General features: G+C 45.2%; 1 protein-coding gene across 6 annotated transcripts in view; it reads left to right on the top strand.

The window, feature by feature from the left end:
• The window catches only part of LOC139577552 (ribonucleoprotein PTB-binding 2-like), a 71,511-nt gene that overhangs the window by 36,681 nt on the left and 12,281 nt on the right, over positions 1-22,549 (top strand). The window contains exons 4-13 of one of the 6 annotated variants that reach the window (XM_071404606.1): positions 10,506-10,697; positions 16,021-16,141; positions 16,782-16,867; positions 16,984-17,082; positions 17,752-17,863; positions 18,596-18,900; positions 20,375-20,483; positions 20,713-20,870; positions 21,598-21,702; positions 22,263-22,394. In XM_071404606.1, coding sequence (XP_071260707.1) covers positions 10,506-10,697; positions 16,021-16,141; positions 16,782-16,867; positions 16,984-17,082; positions 17,752-17,863; positions 18,596-18,900; positions 20,375-20,483; positions 20,713-20,870; positions 21,598-21,702; positions 22,263-22,394 — 1,419 coding nt within the window. Of the gene's footprint in view, positions 1-10,505; positions 10,698-16,020; positions 16,142-16,781; positions 16,868-16,983; positions 17,083-17,751; positions 17,864-18,595; positions 18,901-20,374; positions 20,489-20,712; positions 20,871-21,597; positions 21,703-22,262; positions 22,395-22,549 lie in introns of all 6 variants that reach the window. The other 5 variants (XM_071404607.1, XM_071404610.1, XM_071404611.1 and 2 more) reach the window with 5 other exon arrangements.

The following is a 22,549-nucleotide window of genomic DNA, read 5'->3' as shown; positions in this document are numbered from 1 at the left end:
ACACACACACACACACACACACACACACACACACACACACGCTCTCTCTCTGCTTAGGAAAGTGTCTTGGCCAGCTCCGTAAACAGTGGAAAGAGCTGCGCTGATGACATCACAGAGGGGGTTCCGTGCCGAGAAGTTGGCCAGACCATGATAGAGACAGAAAGACACACACACACACACACACACACACACACACACACACACACACACACACACACACACACACACACACACACACACCATGATAGAGACACAGAAAGATGGGGATAATGAACACTACACACACACTACACACACACACACACACACACACACACACACACACACACACACGTACGTGTCCACAGTAGCTGGCCTTTTACGTGATTGTGTTGTCGAAGAAGCAGAAGTAACCTCATCCTGAGGGGGGAGATGAATGCCATTCATATTATAGAGGGACTGGTAGTGGGGATGGTGGGGCTCTCTGTAAATGTTTTAGTCTTTATGTCAGCACTGGACATGGACCAGGGACCAAGGAAGGGAAGAATGGAGGAGTGGAGAAAGATGTCACTGGCTCAGTGGAAGTGCAGAGCTGAGGTCACTAATGATCAACTTCAGCCAATCCCTCTCGCCATCAGTTCATATTTTCAGGTTGCGTAGGGAAAGCTATTGCACACTGGCCAGCTGTCATTTATGTGCCTATTCCTTTACCATTGGAGGAGAAAATCAGAGTGGGTAGGGTTCGTATTTTTACTGTGTTACCCCAATGGGGTCGGTGCCGGTGTCTGTTCTGAGGGTTTGGTTTCCCTCTCAGCTGCTTGACACCCAGCTAAATGACAACTCCTACTCTCTGCTCTGTATATAGAGCCCTCAGAGTCGGATCAGTGCATTACACACGCGCGCCTACAGACACACAAACGCACACACACTTTTTTTTTATTTAGTTGTTTGTTATTTTAGTAATTTTTTTATTGAATATCTGAAACATACAGTATACTTGCAGTGAAGCCGCTCGACAACGACATCATACCAGTCATCCAACAGACTCCCATTCAGAGCGACACACAGAAGCATCCAGGGTCAATGCCCCGCTCAAGGGCACGTTGACAGATCTCCCACCAGGCCAATAACCGTGAACCCGAACCCTCCAAGATCCTCCCACAGTCCCCCCCCCCCAAATAAAAATAAAAAATACAATTTTTGTCATTTTTTATTGGGCAGACAGACCAATTCCCTACCTCCACCCGCTGCCACCTGCCTCCTCCATGTTTTGGGTAATGCTGTAATCAATTGGTTGTACTCTTGGATTGAGCAGACCTTCCCGTACAATTCTGATAACTCAATGTAGGACATTACCATTCCAATTTACAATATCATTTAAGAACCAAATACCCTTTTCAAACATCTTTCCCATAAATACAGGTATTTTATTAACCAGCACATTTGAGTTCAGCCATAATATTTGTTGTAATATTTGTTCTATCTTTTCAGGGGGATGAAATTGAAATTGTAGCCAGCTCTGCAATGCTTGTTTGAAAAAGAGAGATACTTTGAAAAAAGTATAATTTTCAATTAATCGAAAATGAGACATGGCAATCTGCACAAAGGAAAAAAGGCCATTTTTAAACAATGGATGAGCTTTTCTTAATCTACTTTAGAACCATTTAGGGTTCAAGTAAAACTTTTGAATAAGTGAAGCTTTTAGAGAGGTTTAGTGCTTTTATATTTAATAATCTAAACCCACCCAATTCATATTCATTATATAGATAGGCACGTTTTATTTTGTCTGGTTTAGCGTCCCAGATAAAGCGAAATGTTTTTTTTTTCATATGATTTGAAAAATGAATTATCAGGAGTAGGCAGCGCCATAAGTAAGTGAGTAAACTGAGATATGACTAAGGAGTTAATCAGGGCAATTTTCTTTCCATAAATAGACAGGTATTAACCTCTCCATGGTTGCAGGATCTTGTCTATTTTTACAGGTTTTCTATTGAAATTCATTGTGGAGAGCTTATTTATATATTTTGTGATATGAATGCAATCAGCCCATTTTTTAGGTAAACTGCAGGGTGATGTAAAAGTTGTATTTTTTAAAGATCCAATACGTAATATTGTACACTTATCATAATTAACTTTTCTTTACTCTCTGGACTAAAACCTATCTAGATCCTCAGTGAGACATTGAGTCATTGGCATACATGGACACCTTTGTTTTGGATTTCTAATCCTCTAATGTTGTTACTGGATCGGATTTTAATAGCTAGCTTTTCGATGGCCATAACGAATACAGTGCGGAAACAAGTATTTGATACACTGCCGATTTTGCAGGTTTTCCTACTTACAAAGCATGTAGAGGTCTGTGATTGTAACCATAGGTACACTTCAACTGTGAGAGACAGAATCAAAAATCCTGAAAATCACATTGTATGATTTTTAAGTAATTAATTTGCATTTTATTGCATGACATAAGTATTTGATACATCAGAAAAGCAGAACTTAATATTTGGTACAGAAACCTTTGTTTGCAATTACAGAGATATACGTTTCCTGTAGTTCTTGACCAGGTTTGCACACACTGCAGCAGGGATTTTGGCCCACTCCTCCATACAGACCTTCTCCAGATCCTTCAGGTTTCGGCAATATGGACAATATGGACTTTCAGCTCCCTCCAAAGATTTTCTATTGGGTTCAGGTCTGGAGACTGGCTAGGCCACTCCAGGACCTTGAGATGCTTCTTACGGAGCCACTCCTTAGTTGCCCTGGCTGTGTGTTTCGGGTCGTTGTCATGCTGGAAGACCCAGCCACGACCCATCTTCAATGCTCTTACTGAGGGAAGGAGGTTGTTGGCCAAGATCTCGCGATACATGGCCCCATCCATCCTCCCCTCAATACGGTGCAGTCGTCCTGTCCCCTTTGCAGAAAAGCATCCCCAAAGAATGATGTTTCCACCTCCATGCTTCACGGTTGGGATGGTGTTCTTGGGGTTGTACTCATCCTTCTTCTTCCTCCAAACACGGCGAGTGGAGTTTAGACCAATAAGCTCTATTTTTGTCTCATCAGACCACATGACCTTCTCCCATTCCTCCTCTGAATCATCCAGATGGTCATTGGTAAACTTCAGACGGGCCTGGACATGCGCTGGCTTGAGCAGGGGGACCTTGCGTGCGCTGCAGGATTTTAATCCATGACGGCGTAGTGTGTTACTAATGGTTTTCTTTGAGACTGTGGTCCCAGCTCTCTTCAGGTCATTGACCAGGTCCTGCCGTGTAGTTCTGGGCTGATCCCTCACCTTCCTCATGATCATTGATGCCCCACGAGGTGAGATCTTGCATGGAGCCCCAGACCGAGGGTGATTGACCGTCATCTTGAACTTCTTCCATTTTCTAATAATTGCGCCAACAGTTGTTGCCTTCTCACCAAGCTGCTTGCCTATTGTCCTGTAGCCCATCCCAGCCTTGTGCAGGTCTACAATTTTATCCCTGATGTCCTTACACAGCTCCCTGGTCTTGGCCATTGTGGAGAGGTTGGAGTCTGTTTGATTGAGTGTGTGGACAGGTGTCTTTTATACAGGTAACGAGTTCAAACAGGTGCAGTTAATACAGGTAATGAGTGGAGAACAGGAGGGCTTCTTAAAGAAAAACTAACAGGTCTGTGAGAGCCAGAATTCTTACTGGTTGGTAGGTGATCAAATACTTATGGCATGTAATAAAATGCAAATTAATTACTTAAAAATCATACAATGTGATTTTCTGGATTTTTGTTTTAGATTCCGTCTCTCACAGTTGAAGTGTACCTATGATAAAAATTACAGACCTCTACATGCTTTGTAAGTAGGAAAACTTGCAAAATCGGCAGTGTGTCAAATACTTGTTCTCCCCACTGTAGATATTGTGACAGCGGACACCCTTGTTTAATTCCTCTTGACAATTCAAAACTCTCTGAGAAGTAGCTGTTATTTACTATTTTACACCTGCTTACACTTGCTATACATTATTTTTACCCATTTTATAAGAAAATTACCGAAATTTAAAAAATCCAGGCATTTATAAATAAAATACAATCTTACTCTATCAAATGCCTTTTCAAAATCCACTATAAGTACCAGGCATGGCTTCTCAGATGTTTCATGATGTTCTATTATTTCGAGTAGTTGTCATATATTATCTCCAATGTATCATCCATGTAAAAAACCTGTCTGATCAGGATGAACAATACCTGGTAAAACCCTTTTAATTCTGAGTGCTATGCATTTTGCTAGTATTTTTGCATCACAACATTGAGGTGTAAAGGGCCTCCAGTTCTTTAGATAGACTGGGTCTTTATATTTGCCATCTGGGTCTTGGTTTAATAATAGAGAAATCAGACCTTCCTGCTGAGTACCTGACAGACTACCATTTCTATAGGAGTAGTTAAAACAATCTAACAATGGAGCTTTTAGTATATCAAAAAATACTTGATATACCTCTACCGGTATGCCATCAAGCCCTGGGGCTTTTCCAGACTGAAAGGATTTAATAGCCTCAAAAAGTTATTCCGCTGTAATTTGGCCTTCGCACTGAAAGCACACACACTTTGTGTAGAAGATGAATTACCATAACAGCTTGATGCGTTTGTGTGAGATTGCAAGTGTATGTGTGTGCCTCTCTCTCTCTTTTTCTAACTCATTCTCTCTCTCTCTCTCTCTCTCTCTCTCTCTCTCTCTCTCTCTCTCTCTCTCTCTCTCTCTCTCTCTCTCTCTCTCTCTCTCTCTCTCTCTCTCTCTCTCTCTCTCTCTCTCTCTCTTGCTTTGCCCTCGCAGCCATCACTCACTCACGGCAACCTCCCTCCCTCCCTCAGGGCGTTGAAGTGGTAGACTGGTAAAGAGGAGAGGAAGGTAATTTCCATAGTGTATGGCTAATGTATGCTGATGGCCTATCGACCTCCTCCTACACACCTCTCCTCCTCATCCCTCTCTCCTCAGACCGGAGGGACTGGCAGACGAGTGGGAGTGGAGGAGAGGAAACGGTGGGGTGAGAGGATGGGCGATGGAGGGTTATGACAGCAGCTGCGTTATGGGTATGGAGAATTTGTACTACATGCCATGCAGTCCTGCCTTGTCATACCTTTCCATCTAGCTGAACTGTGGCCGGCTGTGAGCAGGAAGCCTATGTTATTGTCAGTTGGTCTGCATTTTCAAGTTTCACGTTTGAATGTCATGCGCACAAGTACAGTGACATACCTTTCTTGCAAGCTCCATTAGGCTGCCATGTAAGTGTATGACAGGACTGAGAGTCCGATGCATTATTTAAGTGATCCCTTCTGCTGACGGACACAAGTTTTAATTTTTTTTAAATCCCAAATGGCTCCCTATTCTCAATGGGCCCTGATCAGAAGTAGTGCACTATACAGGGGGAATAGGGTGCCATTTGGAACGTAATCAAGTATGGGGCTGAATGGCTCCTTGTCCAATTACAGTGGGCTTAAATTGACACATTTCCAGGCAGGGGATTTACTGACCGACGCCCTCCTTCACTCCATCCATCCATCTAGCCGTCTCTCTTCCTCTCCCTCCTTCCATCCCTCCATATCTGCTTTCACTCCTATTGGTGGACCGCGACCCGTGTAGCAATAATAACTCTGTGTCAGGAGACTTTACACTGGGTATCATAAATATTCACCCCCCTTGGATTTTTTTCACATTTTGTTGCATTCCAAAAGAGGGATTGAAATAGATTTATTTGTGATTTCTTTTTTTTGGGGGGGGGGGGGCATTGATCTACACAAAATACTCCACAGTGTCAAAGTGAAATAAACATTTGACCCATTTTTACAAATTAATAAAAATCCAATAACTAAAATATAATCGTTGCATAAGTATTCACCCCCAATGTTTAGACAAGATTTAACTAATGTGGCTTAACGAATCACATAACGAATCACATAATCACATCACATGATCTACACAAAATACTCCACAGTGTCAAAGTGAAATAAACATTTGACCCATTTTTACAAATTAATAAAAATCCAATAACTAAAATATAATCGTTGCATAAGTATTCACCCCCAATGTTTAGACAAGATTTAACTAATGTGGCTTAACGAATCACATAAGTTACATGGATTCACTCCGTGTGAAATAATAGGGTTTGAAAGGATTTTTGAATGACTAAGCCTTCCTCTGTCCCCCATACGCACAACATCTGTCTCTCAGTCAAGTGTTGAATTTCAAGCACAGATTAAACTACAAAGACCAGGGAGCTTTTCGAAAGCCTCATAAAGAAGGGCAGTGATTGGTAGATGATTAACAATGACACATCAGATATGTAATATCTCATTAAGCATGGTCCTTCTGATCTGAGCTGCAGAACAGGAAGGTAACTGCTCAGGGATGTCACCATGAGGCCATTGGTGATTTTGAAACAGCTACGGAGTTCAATGGCTGAGGATGGATCAACTGCATTGTCGTGACTCCACAATAGTGTCCTAAATGACAGAGTGAAAAGAAGAATACAAATATACAGATTAAGGCACTGAAGTAATACTGAAGAAAAAAAACACTGCTCTGTTGGATTCTTCAAATACAACACAATACGTCACTGAGTAACTGCCTCCTTATTTTCAAACGTGGTGGTGGCTGCATCATGGTATGCTTGTTATCGGCAAAGACTTGGGTGTTGTTCTGGATAAAAAGAAGTAGGATGGAGCTAAGCGTGGCAGTTAGCCTAGTGGTTAGAGTGTTGGGCCAGTAACCGAAAGGTTGGTGGATCGAATCCCCAAGCTGACAAGGTAAAAATCTGTTCTTCTGCCCATTCCTAGGCCGTCATTGTAAATAAGAATATGTTCTTAACTGACTTGCCTAGTTAAATAAAGGTCAAATAAAATAAGCACAGGCAAATCCTAGAGGAAAGCCTAGTTCCGTCTCCTACACTGGAGTTGCTTACCAAGAAAACAGTGAATGTTCCTGAGTGTCCAAGTTACAGTTTTGACTTAAATCTGATTGAAAATCTATGAAAAAAACTTTAAAATTGCTGTCTAGCCATGATCCCCCAACACCTTGACAGAGCTTTTGAAAAGAATAAGGGGTAAATATAGCACAATCGGACTTAGTGAATACTTAGTGTTTCTAACATGTATTGACTCGGGGTTGAATACTTATATAATAAGGGTATATTAGTATCTTTTTTTTTCATCAAATTTTTCTTCCACTTTAACATCACATAGTATTTAGTGACAATTAAATCAGTTTTAATCTCACTTAGTAACACAATCAAATGTGAAGAAATCAAGGGGGGGGTGAATACTAGCAATACCCACTGTATCTGCTGTTGCTTATTGGTTTAGAGTTTATTGAACCTTTATTTAAGCAGGGAGTCATGCTGAGATCGCTGTCTCTTTCGCAGATTATACACATCAATTACACTGTACATGAAAAGCAATACACAGTCAAATGAAACAAACACATTCTTCAGTCAAAAAGGCCCTCTAACATCCGCCTGAACTACCCCGGAGGCACCAACTCCACCAACTTTAAGGAGTTTGGGAGATCATTCCACATGAGAGGCGCAAAAAAAAAGAACTAAATGCAGATTTACCTAACTCGGTGGAGATTGAAGGGATGTCTAGGGTGAGCCAACCCTGATTCCGGGTCTGAACCTATACCCATTGCCAATAACCCGGAATGGTTGACTGAATGTTGACTGAATTATTTGTTTTCTGCTATTTAACGAAAGACTGGACCTGTTCTTAACCTGTCTAGGACTGGGAACCCCTCGCCAACAGCCAATGAAATTGCAGGGCGCCAAATTCAATCAACAGAAATCTCATAATTCAATTTTCTCAAACATACAAGTATTAGACACCATTTTAAAGATACAATTCTCGTTAATCCAACCACAGTGTCCGATTTCAAAAAAGCTTTTGGGCGAAAGCAGAACATATCATTATGTTAGGTCAGCAACTTGTCACAGAAAGCATACAGCGATTTTCCAACCAAAGAGAGGAGTCACAAAAAGCAGAAATATTGATAAAATGAATCACTAACCTTTGATATTCTTCATCAGATGACACTCCCGGGACAACATGTTACACAATACATGTATGTTTTGTTCAATCAAGTTCATATTTATATCCAAAAACCTCAGTTTACATTTGGCTTTGCCTCCAAAACATCCCGTGAATTTGCACAGAGCCACATCAAATCACAGAAATACTCATAATAAACATTAATAAAATATACAAGTGTTATTCACAGATTTAAAGATATACTTCTCCTTAATGCAACCGCTGTGTCAGATTTCTAAAAAACTTTACGGAAAAAGCAAACCATGCAATAATCTGAGTACGGCGCTCAGAGACCAACACAACCCAAGAAGATATCCGCCATGTTGGAGTCAACATAAGTCAGAAATAGCATTATAAATATTCACTTACCTTTGATGATCTTCGTTAGAATGCACTCCCAGGAATCCCAGTTCCACAATAAATGTTTGATTTGTTCCATGAAGTCCATCATTTATGTCCAAATTCCTCCTTGTTGTTTGCGCGTTCAGTACACAATCTAAACTCACGACGCGCGGGCAGGTCCAGGCAAGAGTTCAGACGATAAGTCATATTACAGTCCGTAGAAACATGTCAAACGAAGTATAGAATCAATCTTTAGGATGTTTTTAACATAAATCTTCAATAATGTTCCAACCGGAGAATTCCTTTGTCTGTAGAAAAGCTATGGAACAGAGCTCGCTCTCACGTGAACGAGCGTCAAGAGCTCAAAGCATTCTGCCAGACCTCTGACTTATTCCCCTCTCATTCGGCCCCACTTCACAGTAGAAGCATCAGACAAGGTTCTAAAGACTGTTGACATCTAGTGGAAGCCTTAGGAAGTGCAACATGACCCATATCCCACTGTATCTTCAATAGGGAATGAGTTGAAAAACGACCAACCTCAGATTTCCCACTTCCGGGTTGGATTTATTCTCCGGTTTTTGCCTGCCATATGAGTTCTGTTATACTCACAGACATCATTCAAACAGTTCTAGAAACTTCAGAGTGTTTTCTATCCAAATCTACTATTAATATGCATATATTAGCAACTGGGATTGAGTAGCAGGCAGTTTACTCTGGGCACGCTTTTCATCCAAACGGGAAAATGCTGCCCCCTATCCATAACAAGTTAAAGAAGAAGCCTCTTTTAATTTTTCATTTCTTAACCAACTCGTCAAAATGCTTTTTGAAAGAAAGCTTTTCGTCAGTGCAGATGCCCCGAGGGACAAGATCAACGAAGGCACCGTTCAAATTGGATGGAAACCAGCCTGCACTTTATGATGAGGAAACTGCTCTGTCATTGCGTCAGTACTGAGAAGAGTAGTGCTTGTTTTGTGTGTCTGTGAGTGTACGGTTTGTGTGTGTGTTTTTGTGAATGTGTATGCACTGTGTGTGTGTGTGTTTATTTGTCTACGTCTTAGAGAGAAAGCCAGGAGGAGTAGATGTATCTCTCAAAAGCTCAGGTGGATTCTGTAAAAGCCAGCCGCTTTGATAATGGGCTGAAAGGAGCTCTTTAACAATCCACTGTAGTCTCTCTCTCTCAAGTGAAATAAACAATAACAAATGTACAGTTAACATTACACTCACAAAAGTTCCAAAATAATAGAAACTTCATAATATGTCTATATACAGTGTTGTAATGATGTGCAAATAGTTAAAGTACAAAAGGGAAAATAGATTAATATGGGTAGTATTTACAATGGTGTTGGTTCTTCACTGGTTGCCCTTTTCTTGTGGCAACAGGTCACTCATCTTGCGTCTGTGATTGCACACTGTGGTATTTCACCCAGTAGATATGGGAGTTTATCAAAATTGGATTTGTTTTCGAATTCTTTGTGGATCTGTGTAATCTGAGGGAAGTATGTGCCTCTATGGTCATACATTTGGCAGGAGGTTAGGAAGTGCAGCTCAGTTTCCACCTCATTTTGTGGGCAGTGTGCACATGGCCTGTCTTCTCTTGAGAACCAGGTCTGCCTTCGGCGGCCTCTCTCAATAGCAAGGTTATTGTATACTCAATGAGTCTGTACTGTTCCTTCATTTTGGGTCAGTCACAGTGGTCAGGTATTCTGCCACTGTGTAGTCTCTGTTAAGGGCCAAATAGCATTCTAGTTTGCTTTGCTTTTTTGTAAATTCTTTAAAATGTGTCAAGAAATTCTCTTTTTATTTTCTCATGATTTGGTCGGGTCTAATTGTGTTGCAATTACAGGAGATCTGTCTCTCTCTCTCTCTCTCTGAAATTCTGAGCCAGAATTCCCCAGAGAAGACACACCTGGACAGAGAGAAAGAGAAAAGGAGAGAGAGCGAGAGAGTCGGACATGAGTTGGAGCTCACCTTGTGAGAGCATACTGCCAGTCTCTGGCGGCATGAAATATTCCACACACACTCTGTAATTGTGATGGAATAGGGGCGTGTTCATGCACGGTTTCGTTTGCTTGTTTGGTCGTTAGTTCTGTGCTGTTTTGAGTGAGGTGTGTGGTTGTAACGGCGTATTCTCTGTGTTTCAGCTGGCCCAGGATGAGGGCAGCCCGGTGCGTGGCTTCGGGGTGGTGGAGTATGAGAGTGCAGAGCAGGCGGAGGCCATACTGATAGAGATGGACAAAACACTGGTGGGAGGACAGGAGATCCGCCTGTCTCTCTGCACCCCCGGAACCTCAGGCAGGAGCACATTGGCCGCGCTCATAGCTGCTCAGGGCGTGGTGAGTGACTGGACACACACACACACACACACACACACACACACACACACACACACACACACACACGGTAGATATACAAACGCTCCCACCTCACACATTTATTAAAAATAGAAAATAGAGATACATTTTACTGATTCAGATACAGTACAAACTTGAACTAGGGACAACCTTGGAAATGCATGTGCTATGGTCAGGACTGCACACCTCGATAAACGGATGGTTCCATCGACTCGCTGCGTACGCTCGCTCAATATGCTTGCGCGCATTCATACATGCATACATACATATACATGAATACAAATAGCCTCCTACTCATTCTCTCTCTCTGGTGCTGTGTGGCTGTTACAGTAACCATAACGGTGGCAGTTATAATTACAGTTGTCCCAGGGTAGGACTGGCTCACAATAAACCCACTCCCTCTGACGAAAGGAAATCACGCTGCGCCCACTGCCGCTGTAACAAACATACACCAACACACACACGCACTGCTCAATGTAATCAAACACATGCACAGACAAAATCACACACACACACACACACACACACACACACACACACACACACACACACACACACACACACACACACACACACACACACACTGCTCACATGTAATCAAACACATGCACAGACAAAATCACACACGGACACACACACACACACACTGAAGTCTGCACAAACAAAAGCAGCATCTCATCTCTCCTCCATTCACTAATTTCTACCTGTGGAGCTGTCAGGAACTGAAGGAACTGTCAGTCTGTCAACACTGCATCATCACTACATAGAACTCTCACTGGTCATACCAGGTATTCCAGCATGCCGTTCACCCGCGATTCGTTTTGGGGGGGTGGAGATTGAGTGAATGAATGTGTGGTGGACGTGTGTCTACAGATACGCCGTCTTCTGACCTTGAACTTATTCCCTAATAATTCCGCCACCTTTTGACCTTTTCCAATAGAAATAACACCTGTATCCACGCGCTGGTATTTGCATCTTGATAAGAGGTATTGATAAGAGCTAGGGAGATGAGTCGTCCGTTTGGATACGGGAGTCGTAAATATAAGTGACTATTGTTCTGTTTGACCTTTTAATCACAGGAGACAAATGGGCAACCAGTCATATGGCAGCAGACTGAAGCATATCAACATATCAACTTTCCCACAGTAAAGTTTATGAAATGCTGTTCCACTATGCAGAATATAAATTGTGCTGCCTTTTAACTTGCAGGGATGGGCACTCTACGATTTCTTAAATTATAGACTTTCTCTGTCTCCTATTTCTATCGTGTTAGATATTAGCCACACTCAGTATGAACCGTCAGCAGGCCTAATAACCACACCTATTCAACTGCCAATTTACCCTTAGTTCCCTTCGTTTGGTACGCAACCGACATTATCGTTCCATTAAATTACATTGTTTTGTTTACCTTCGTTTGCTTCCTCTGTAAACGCCGGCACGGACGTGTGGTTGTGGCTGAGGATCATTAGTAACAGTTGATAATGTATAAAAAAGACATGTAGGCTGAATGAAGTCGTTATGGAGCGGAGCGCAGACCAAGCTGTAGCAGTTTGAACCCATCGCATGGCGCAATACTTGTGTCATCACACAGTTCCATGGTTAGTGCAGGTAATAGATGAGAGTATAGCCTACTACTGTACACTATTCTCCCTACTATAATTCTATGTACATTAATCATCCAACATTAACATGGGTTGAAGAACTGAATGAATGAAACCACTGTTTTCTTTCTTTCGTGCGTAAAGGCTCTCCTAAATAGTCTACAAGATCAAAGTATTTTTAAATCTACCAATTGGTGCTGAAACACACATACAGTGCATTCGGAATTATTCAGACCCCTTGACTTTTTCCACACTTTTTTGCGTTACAGCCTCATTCTAAAATTTATTAAATCGTTTTTTGCCCCTCATCAATCTACACACAATACCCCATAATGACAAATCAAAACGGGTATAAAAAATTAAAACTGGAATATCACATTTACATAAGTATTCAGACCCTTTACTCAGTACTTTGTTGAAGCACCGTTGGCAGCGATTACAGCCTCGAGTCTTCTTGGGGATGACACTACAAGCTTGGCACACCTGTATTTGGGGAGTTTCTCCCATTCTTCTCTGCAGATCCTCTCCAACTCTGTCAGGTTGGATGGGGAGCGTCGCTGCACAGCTATTTTCAGGTCTCTCCAGAGATGTTCGATGAGGATTCAAGTCCGGGCTCTGGCTGGGCCACTCAAAGACATTCAGAGACGTGTCCTCAAGCCACTCCTGCGTTGTCTTGGCTGTGTACTTAGGGTCGTTGTCCTGTTGGAAGGTGAACTTCGTCCCAGTCTGAGGTCCTGAGCGCTCTGGAGCAGGTTTTCATCAAGAATCTCTGTACTTTGCTTTGTTCATCTTTCCCTCAATCCTGACTAGTCTCCCAGTCCCTGCCTCTGAAAAACATCTCCACAGCATGATGCTGCCACCACCATGCTTCACCGTAGGGATGGTGCCAGGTTTCCTCCAGACGTGACGCTTGGCATTCAGGCCCAAGAGTTCAATCTTGGTTTCATCAGACCAGAGAATCTTGTTTCTCATGCTCTGAGAGTCTTTAGGTGCCTTTTGGCAAACTCCAAGTGGGCTGTCATGTGCCTTTTACTGAGGAGAGGCCACTCTACCATAAAGGCCTGATTCGTGGAGTGCTGCAAAGATGGTTGTCCTTCTGGAAGGTTCTCCCATCTCCATAGAGGAACTCTGGAGTGACCATCGGGTTCTTGGTCACCTCCCTGACCAAGGCCCTTCTCCCGCTCAGTTTGGCCGGGTGGCCAGCTCTAGGAAGACTCTTGGTGGTTCCAAACTTCTTCCATCTAAGAATGATGGAGGCCACTGTGTTCTTGGGGACCTTCAATGCTGCGGAACATTTTTGGTACCCTTCCCCATATCTGTGCCTCGACACAATCCTGTCTCGGAACTCTACGGACAATTCCTTCGACCTCATGTCTTGGTTTTTGCTCTGACGATGCACTGTCCACTGTGGGACCTTATATGGACAGGCGTGTGCCTTTCCAAATCATGTCCAATCAGTTGAATTTACCACAGGTGAACTCCAGTCAACTTGTAGAAACATTTCAAGGATGATCAATGGAAACAGGATGTACCTCCATAGCAAAGGGTCTGACTACTTACATTTCTTAACCTGTTTTTGCTTTGTCATTATGGGGTATTGTTTGTAGATTGATGAGGATTTGTATTTATTTCATCCATTTTAGGATAAGACTGTAACGTAACAAAATGTGGAAAAAGGGAAGGGGTCTGAACACTTTTCTGAATGCACTGTACATTTAGGTGGCTTTCTTTCATTGATCCTGAATATTCTGAACCCGTTCTCTCAATATATTTTAGTCTATGGACAAAATTCTAACTAAAAGGTACACCGTATTTAAAGGGATGGCTTAATAAGATAAATGTACTGAAAACCCTGTTGAATGAAAACTCCACGGGAAAATCTATTGGCCAGCAAGTAGGAGGGTTTTCAGCGGTTGAATTAAATGCATTCAGCGCGCGCAAGGGAACCACGTCTGCAAAGCCCGATACGCACCTGCGTAAGGTAAGCGTGAATACCAACCACTGAGGAGTGCGTAGGAGTGGCGTAAATTCCTAAGTCGGAATCAGCACCTTGGTGACCACTATTCACTGTCTGAGTGAATACTCATTGAATACTGAGTGAATACGGTCACTCAGACAGTGAACAGTGCTTTAAGGTGCTTTAACATATTAGAATGAACGAGCTGCAGACAGAAACCATAGCGACATGAGAACCCTGGAAGGAGAGAAGGAGAAAAATAGAGGAGACACGGAGGAGAGCCACTGTACTCAGAGGAGGATTCCTCCTGTCTTTTATTCAGTTTGTGAAACTGAGTGTGAACACAGGACCAGATGGACCTCCCCCCTCCTCTTTTCTTCTCTCTATCCCTCCCTCCCTCTCCTTCCCTCTCTCTGGTGTGATTGTGTGGGAGTCAGGCTTTCTGATGCTTGAAGGAACCAGCCAGCAACCAACCAAACACACTGATGCGCACTGACATTTTCTCAGAAAGAGAGAGAGAGAGAGAGCCTCCTTTCTTCTTCTCCCTCTGAAAGACGCTGTCAGCGACAGATCCCGCTGTGCTTCGGGGACAAACCTGTCTCACTCAATACCCAACTAACATACACTGATACACACTCTGTATGGCAGGCTAAGACGCGTGCCATCAGAGGTAGTAATGCACACTGTACTTCCCGTATTTAACAGGATACAAGCGAGCCTGAATTCAGCTGAACTTAGTTTGAAGGCTAGGGTAAATATCATCTTGGTAATGTTATTGCAGATTTCTACTCTGTGAGTCGGCGTCTGCGGGCTAGAGCGTGCTGTCCTGTGCTGCTAAGCTCAACCCTGCAGGTGGTAGCATTTATAGTTCCGTCAGTTTCCGTCACATAATGAGCAGGGAATATTTGAGGCGCTTGATTTCCGGCGTGTGTACTGTCGACCACGCTCAGGGTGTTTAGCTAGTGTGTTGTCTTCCTTACCCTCTGGCTGAGAATCTGGCCTAAACCGAGCCAACCCACCCTACTCCCATTCTATCCCCTGGCTGAAGCTCCATATGGTAACATATGGAGAGGACTCCCCCACATCTCCTCCCCGGCCCCAGTGGGAAGGCACGGCCTGACCCCTTAACTTGGTTTAGTGGCTCACAGAAAACACATTGCTGTAGCGCAAGGAGCAGACCTGAAGCACTGCTAGATTTCTCCCTCCCTCCCCACTCCCTCCCTCTCTCCCTACCTCCCCCCTCCTCTCTGTCCCTCCCTTTCCCCCCTCCCTCCCTCTCTCCCTACCTCCCCCCTCCTCTATGTCCCTCCCTTTCCCCCCTCCCTCCCTCCCTACCTCCCCCCTCCTCTCTGTCCCTCCCTTTCCCCCCTCCCTCCCTGTTCTCCAGTAGCAGATGGGTGCCCTGCTGTAAACAAGTGACCATGGTGCCATCAGGAACAGCCTAATGAGGAGATCCCAGGCTCCACACAGAAACAGAAACTAGCACACAGAGTATATGACACCACCACGATTCCACCAATGTTACCACGTTTTACTGTACTACACTGTCACTACACTACACCACACTGTCTGAGATAGAGCAAGCCGTGCTAACCTTTCCCTTGTGTGTGTGTGTGTGTGTGTGTGTGTGTGTGTGTGTGTGTGTGTGTGTGTGTGTGTGTGTGTGTGTGTGTGTGTGTGTGTGTGTGTGTGTGTGTGTGTGTGTGTGTGTGTGTGTGTGTGTGTGTGTGTGTGTGTGTGTTGGCAGATGTTGAGTAGTAAGAAGGGCTTACTGCCGGAGCCCAACCTGGCCCAGCTACTGAACAGCATGGCCAACCCAGCAGCCCTACAGGTCCTCATGAGGCCCTACCACACTGGGAAACGAGGAGGTGACACACACACACACACACACACAGCAATTAGCTGGACTCTCTTCCTTGGAGGACTATTGTAAATTACATTGATAAATAACTTATTTGCTAATATGTCGTTTATCAGGGAGATTTGTATCCGTCTCTTCCTCTCTGTGAAAGATAGGCGTGGCCTTTTGATTAGCATGTCCCGTCCAATCAATGCTAAGCAGTTTTCTTTTTGATGAATGCCTAATCATCTATTATAATGAACCTGTTCTCGGCCTCCATCAGAACAGACGAGAGCAGGCGGGAAGGAGGGAGTGGAGGCTGAGCGGCTGGCTCTTTAAAGAAGAACACACAATTGGGACTAAGTCTAAAATTAGCCCCTGATTAAATGTTAAACTTTCTACCTATTCTGGCGGTAGCTACCATTAGCTTTGACGCGTACATTTATTCTGAGGGGGTCGAGGGTCACTAGCTGGAGTTATGGCTAAGACGATACCTCAGTGTCGTGTCCCATGCTCTGTTTCAGGTGCGCTGCAGCTCCGTGAAGTCTACAACTTGCCCGAGAAACACTTTCTTAAGCAGTTTAATAAAGACATCTCTTTCTATTTATATCTTCCATTATCCTCCAAGATACACCGTTTACCGTGCCCCCACCCCTCTCTATCTCCAGGGAAGTTTGGGCGGCACCCCAGCCTTTCTCCGTTCCTCAGACCCCCCCTCACAGCAGCCCTGCTACAACTGGGGAAGGTACAGCAGGTGAGAATGGGTTACAGGGACTGGAGAAATGAGTGAGTGTGTATGGTAACGGGTGTTACAGTACGTTCTAAATGTGTGTGTACTGTTTTTTCCTCCCTGTGTTGTTTCTCTCCCAGAGCGCCATGTTGGGGAACGGGCTGGTGTTGCAGAACCTCCTGCACATGCAGCTGGCCCAGCAGCAGCTCTTACACATCAAAGACAAGCACATCAGCAATGTGAGACAACGTGTGTGTGTGTGTGTGTGTGTGTGTGTGTGGTGTTTTTTTTTGGTTGGCTGCCTCTGTCAGTCATTTGTAATGAAACATCACAACATTAGGGAAAACCTACTCTGCACAGTTAATGGGTTCCGTGCAGAAACGATTGGCTTGCGTCAGTATAAAAAAAAAAAAAAAAAATAATTCTCACAATATTGAAACTTCAGTTCCCATAGAGAGTGACGTTCTTCTCGCTTTATTTCCTGAACGTTCCTGTGTGCTGCAGCAGTAAAGAGATGGGTTGCACAACTCTGGGTTCCTGCATATTTGTTGACGTTTTTAAAAGCACATTGTGACATCGTAGCTACACCCGTATGCAGAGAGAGTGTGAGAGGAGAGAGATATCTTAACGTGACACACGCTGCTGTGTGCTCCGTTAGCCCCAGCCGTGGTAGTACTGCGCACAGTGTGTACGCGGAAGTGGAGCCACGCTGGTGGAGTTGTCACGTCGTTACCCATCTCTGCATCATCTCGCCATCTTTTCCTTTGCTTTTCTTCTACTTCTCTCCTCCCGTCATCCGTCTCTCGCTTGCTCTCTACACTCTCACTCAATTCATCACCTCCTCTGTCATCTTTCTTTCCCCGCCTGTTTTCCTTTATCCTCCTCTCTCTGTCTCTTCCCCTCCCTAGGTATCCAGTCTGCTGGGTGACCCTTCTCGTCTACTCCTACAGAAAGCCCTGGGTCTCAGACCTCCAGCCCACATGGCCCTGGGCAAAGGTCTGCTGGGTGACTCCCCCATCGGTGAGTGGCCTGGGCTGGGTGTGCATAGACCCACAGCCCCCCCCCCCCCCCTCCCTTAGCACCACCTAGCCTGGCGGTCCTGCCTCGTGTCTGTGACTGTTCTTCTCAGCCAGACAACCCTACATTTGCAATTCAAATCCTCCAAATGACAAAGTCAGTATTTATGGAAATGTATTGAAATGAGTATGCGTCTCGTCTGGGGGGGGATGTGGTCCATTTATCTGTGTTTGCTGGAATTGTGTTGTTTGCTGCAGGCCCACAATGGCTGACTGCTCTGGGCTGTGCAGGTTCCTTCATTACAGGGATATAAGCAGCTGGAATGAATGAAATCTGGGGATTGCAGGATGAAACGGAGTAGGGGGGCTTGTGCTCTGCTGCTGGTGAATAGATATTATTGTAGGAGGTGCTCCGTTCTGAAACGTCTTAACCTGAGTTCATGTCATCTTCACTTGCTCCCGGCTAGATAATGGTCTTTTTGTGTTGGATACATTGTGATTTAATAGTGGAGTAAGAATGAGATTGTTGAGAAACCTATATCCTGAGCACAGCAGGCGTGCCATACCGTGTTGACTCTGACTGTAGTGTATTGTAGGCTAGCAGGAAGTAAAGTGACTCACAGAAGCAGATGGGCCAGTCTGCGAATGATTACTGCCTCTGGTGTGACAGTCCGACTTCCTCCTCTATCCTTGCTCTCTCTCCTTCGTCCCCTCTCTCCCTCTCTCCCCTCCACAGTGTTGGGTCAGGAGTCCCTGCCAGCGTCCAGTCAGGCCACGGTGTCGGCAGCGGGCATGATGCCCTACCTGCAGGCGCGGGCACACCTGAGTATAGCCGGGGGAGGGGAGCTAAACGGGGTCTCCACCGCCTCTGACAGGCAGCCAGCGCCTCCTGGGACCACGATGCACGCTCAGCCCCAGGGACAGGGCTACTCACTGGGAATGAGCAGCCCGGGGCTGGGCCCACCTCCACCCAAAGCCCCAGGGGGCCACCAGCTCGGCCTATACAGCCACAGTAGCACCGACAGCAGCGCAGCTAGTGGAGTGAGTATTGAGCTTGGACACAACACGACAATACAACAGGCTCTAGAGCTGGCACTGACTGTGATACCGGTAGCTGTCTCCTCTGCCCACCAGCCCACTCTCATTCTCTCTTTCTCTCATTCCCTCTCTCCTCGTTGTCATTATCTCTTTCATTCGTATTCTCTCTTTCTCTCGTTCTCATTCTCTCTCTCTCTCTTCCTTTCATTCTCACCCTCTCATTCTTGCTCTCTCTTTTCTATACATACATTATATCCCCCTCTCACACACTCCTCTCCTAGCCCTCCGGCCCTCCCCTCTGCCTATACATTTACCTGCCTGTCGGGTCCCTGTCCATCTTTTTCCTTCTCTCCCTCCAGCTCTTTCCTTCGTCTATCTGTCTCTGTCTATCTGTCTGTCCGTCCACCCCGTCTCGTTTCTTCTCTCCGTTCACGTCGAGGGAGCACTTCAGTGGCCCTAAGGTTCTCTGGTTTTAGTCTCCTCTGTCTTTCTTTCTCTCTCTCTCCTCATCTTCCTCTCTCTCTCTTCCATTCTGTCTTTCTTTCTCTCTCTCTCCTCATCCTCCTCTCTCTCTCTCTCTCCCATTCTGTCTTTCTCTGACTCCTCTGAAACGTCAACATTTGTTTATGAGTTGGTGCTCTATGGCCTTGGGCCTTTTCGCCCGATGTAGTACTCAGAAACTCTGGCCTAATCCATAGGCACACACACACACACACACACACACACACACACACACACACACACACAAACACACACACCTCGATACATTCACACACACACATATACACACGAAGAGCAGGCACACAAACTAGTTCCATACCCCGAAGGGTCTGTGGCCCCAGGATTTGCCCACAATGCACTGCTTCTACCAACCACCACTTCCCCCACACACACTCACTCTCTCTCTCTCTCTCTCTCTCTCTCTGTGTGTGTGATGGCACGCCTCTGAGTTTCATTATTATTCCTCTCCCACCGTTCCCACTCTGGAGAACCTCTTACAGGAGCCACAGGGTCACCATAACGGAGCCCAGCTCCCAACATGGGCACAGTAATTAACACTGTGTGTGTGCGTGTGTGTGTGTCGGTGTGTGTGTCGGTGTGTGTTTTGTGTGTGGTCGCCAGGCACCGGCATTTGACTGCCACTGTGAAGTATGTTTAATGGGGTGGATATGAGTCATAGGACCTTGAGTTAGATGATAAAATGGCGCAGTTCCACAAGGCTGTATGGTGGTGGAAGGCTGATGTGTCGAGGGATGACGGTGCGGCAGAGTGGGAGGCCACACTAAGTATCCAAGGGTGTACAGCATTGTGACTTGAACATCTGTAGGGCACTCTATATTGTCGAATGCATTCATGAGGCATTAGTACGACGTACGTTTCAGAAACCATGCCAAATGGGTTGTTAATGAGATGGTTTAGTTACAGTGACAGTGTGGTAAAGGTAAAGGGTTCAATCTATCCGTGTCTGTGTCTTCAGGCTCCCAGCTGTCATATCTCTCTTCTGGGTGAACCTCCTAAAGAGATGAAGCTACCCTCCAACCCCTACCTGAATCTAGCTAGTGTGTTACCTGGCATGGTAATGCAAGGTGAGGTACACAGACAGACACACATTCACATTCCTGGGTATGACGCCGTCTGAAACAATGAGTGAAGGGAGGAATGCACGTTTATTGTTTAAGATTGTTGGGGTTTGCTATTTAAAAAAAAAGAAAAAAAAAAAGGAAGTCGATTTAACTTTAACAGATGATTTCCCCTTTATTACATGAGTGTGTATTCGACTGTATTCTCTGTGTGGTTGTGTGCTCCGTTCGGCAGCCCCGGCGGCCGGTAAAGCGCAGGCAGGACAGCCTCTGGCTGGGATGTACAGCAGTGCTATGCCCCCTGTCTCCCAACCCTCCACCTCTCACGCACCAGCACCCTACAGCACAGATACCTCTGCAGACTACAGCCATTACAGCCAGGCATACTCACAGGTAACACACACAGGCACACAGGCACACACAGGCACACACACACACGCAAACTGTTGAGCCCTGCACAGTAAAGTCTTCCACGCTTCCTCATAGGGACAAGTTGTTTCTGCACGTCCTCACAAATCTGTCTTGTGTTAGAGAGATGGAGAAAGAGAGAGAGAGGGGGGGGGGGGGGGGTTGCGGTGGAGAGGGAGGTGAAAAGATGAGAGATGAGAGTTATCTAGAGGGAAAGGAAGAATAAGAAAGCGGTGGAGAGAGAGAAACAGAGAGTGAGAGATGGAGTGAGAGAGAGAGAGAGAGAGAGAGAGGGCCAGAGAGAGACTGAATAGTTGAGTGTATATTCTGTTCCATCTGGCGCTCTACTCCCTCGCACTGCAACACCATATAGAGCCATAGAGATGTCTCGCTCTTTCTCTCTCTCTCCTCATCTCTATCCTCATCTCTCTCTCCTCATCTCTCATCTCTCTCTCTCACTCTCTCATCTACCACCCTCTACTCAAATCAAATCCAAACAAGCTTTAATGGAAACGAGTACTCCAATGTTACCAAAACAACATGCAGCACACCACACAACTACAGCTGCCATACTATTACTGTGTGTGCGTGCGTGTGTGTGTGTGTGTGTGTGTGTGTGTGTGTGTGTGTGTGTGTGTGTGTGTGTGTGTGTGTGTGTGTGTGTGTGTGTGTGTGTGTGTAATAATGTCATGTTGTTGTGATTGTGTCGTAGGAGGCCATTCAGCAGTGGTACCAGCACTACCAAGCACAAGCCCAGAGCTACAGCACCGCCCCCCAGGAGAGCCAAGCTGTGGACTACGCCAAGGAGCACACACAGGTGCATTTACTGTCTGCTCAGTTACACTCCATTATGTGTTCACTGATTTTGGGACAGAATCGTAACAAACGGGTATGTCGACCGAAGCAACATGGAGGGCAGGACACTATATACTGTAAAGCAAGGAAGTAGTACTGTAAAGCAAGGAAGTAGTTCAGCTTTATACAAGCACACACACACACCGTGGCTGGCCCCTCGCGGTCACGACAGAGGCGGGGATCAAACTGTGAAGACGCCATCTCTGGCGCGCATAGTCACACATGTCCCTTCTAATGTCATCAAATACGAATCGTTACCCTTCGGGAAAAACTATAATTTCCTCCTCTGTCTCCTTTGTGTCTTAAAAGTGTGGGTGTGTGTGTGTGTGTGTCTTAAAAGCCTGTGTGTGTGTGTGTGTGTGTCTTAAAAGCCTGTGTGTGTGTGTCTTAAAAGCCTGTGTGTGTGTGTGTCTTAAAAGCCTGTGTGTGTGTGTGTCTTAAAAGCCTGTGTGTGTGTGTGTGTGTGTGTCTTAAAAGCCTGTGCGTGTGTGTGTGTGTAACATTATCTGTGTTGTGTCCAAGCAGCAGGCAGCGGCAGCAGCGCCGTCCTACGGGGATTACAGCTCCTACATGCAGGCTGTCAGTCAGTACTATTCTCAGCCTCCCATGACCCAGCCACCTCCCCAGGCTTACCAGAACAGAGACCCTACCAAGGTACACTACTGTGCACTATGTCACTGTTACTACAGAGTGTCGTTGTCCTTCAGAGCACACAATCCCTTGCCGAGCCTCCGACGCTCATACCCCCAAACCCTCCCCTAGTCGACACCTCCAATCCAATGTCCTAGACATTGTAGAACCCCAGTCTA

Source organism: Salvelinus alpinus, chromosome 6, assembly GCF_045679555.1.
Source record: "Salvelinus alpinus chromosome 6, SLU_Salpinus.1, whole genome shotgun sequence".
In the NCBI taxonomy this organism is placed as follows: domain Eukaryota; kingdom Metazoa; phylum Chordata; class Actinopteri; order Salmoniformes; family Salmonidae; genus Salvelinus; species Salvelinus alpinus.
This window is presented reverse-complemented; position numbering and strand designations above follow the sequence as displayed.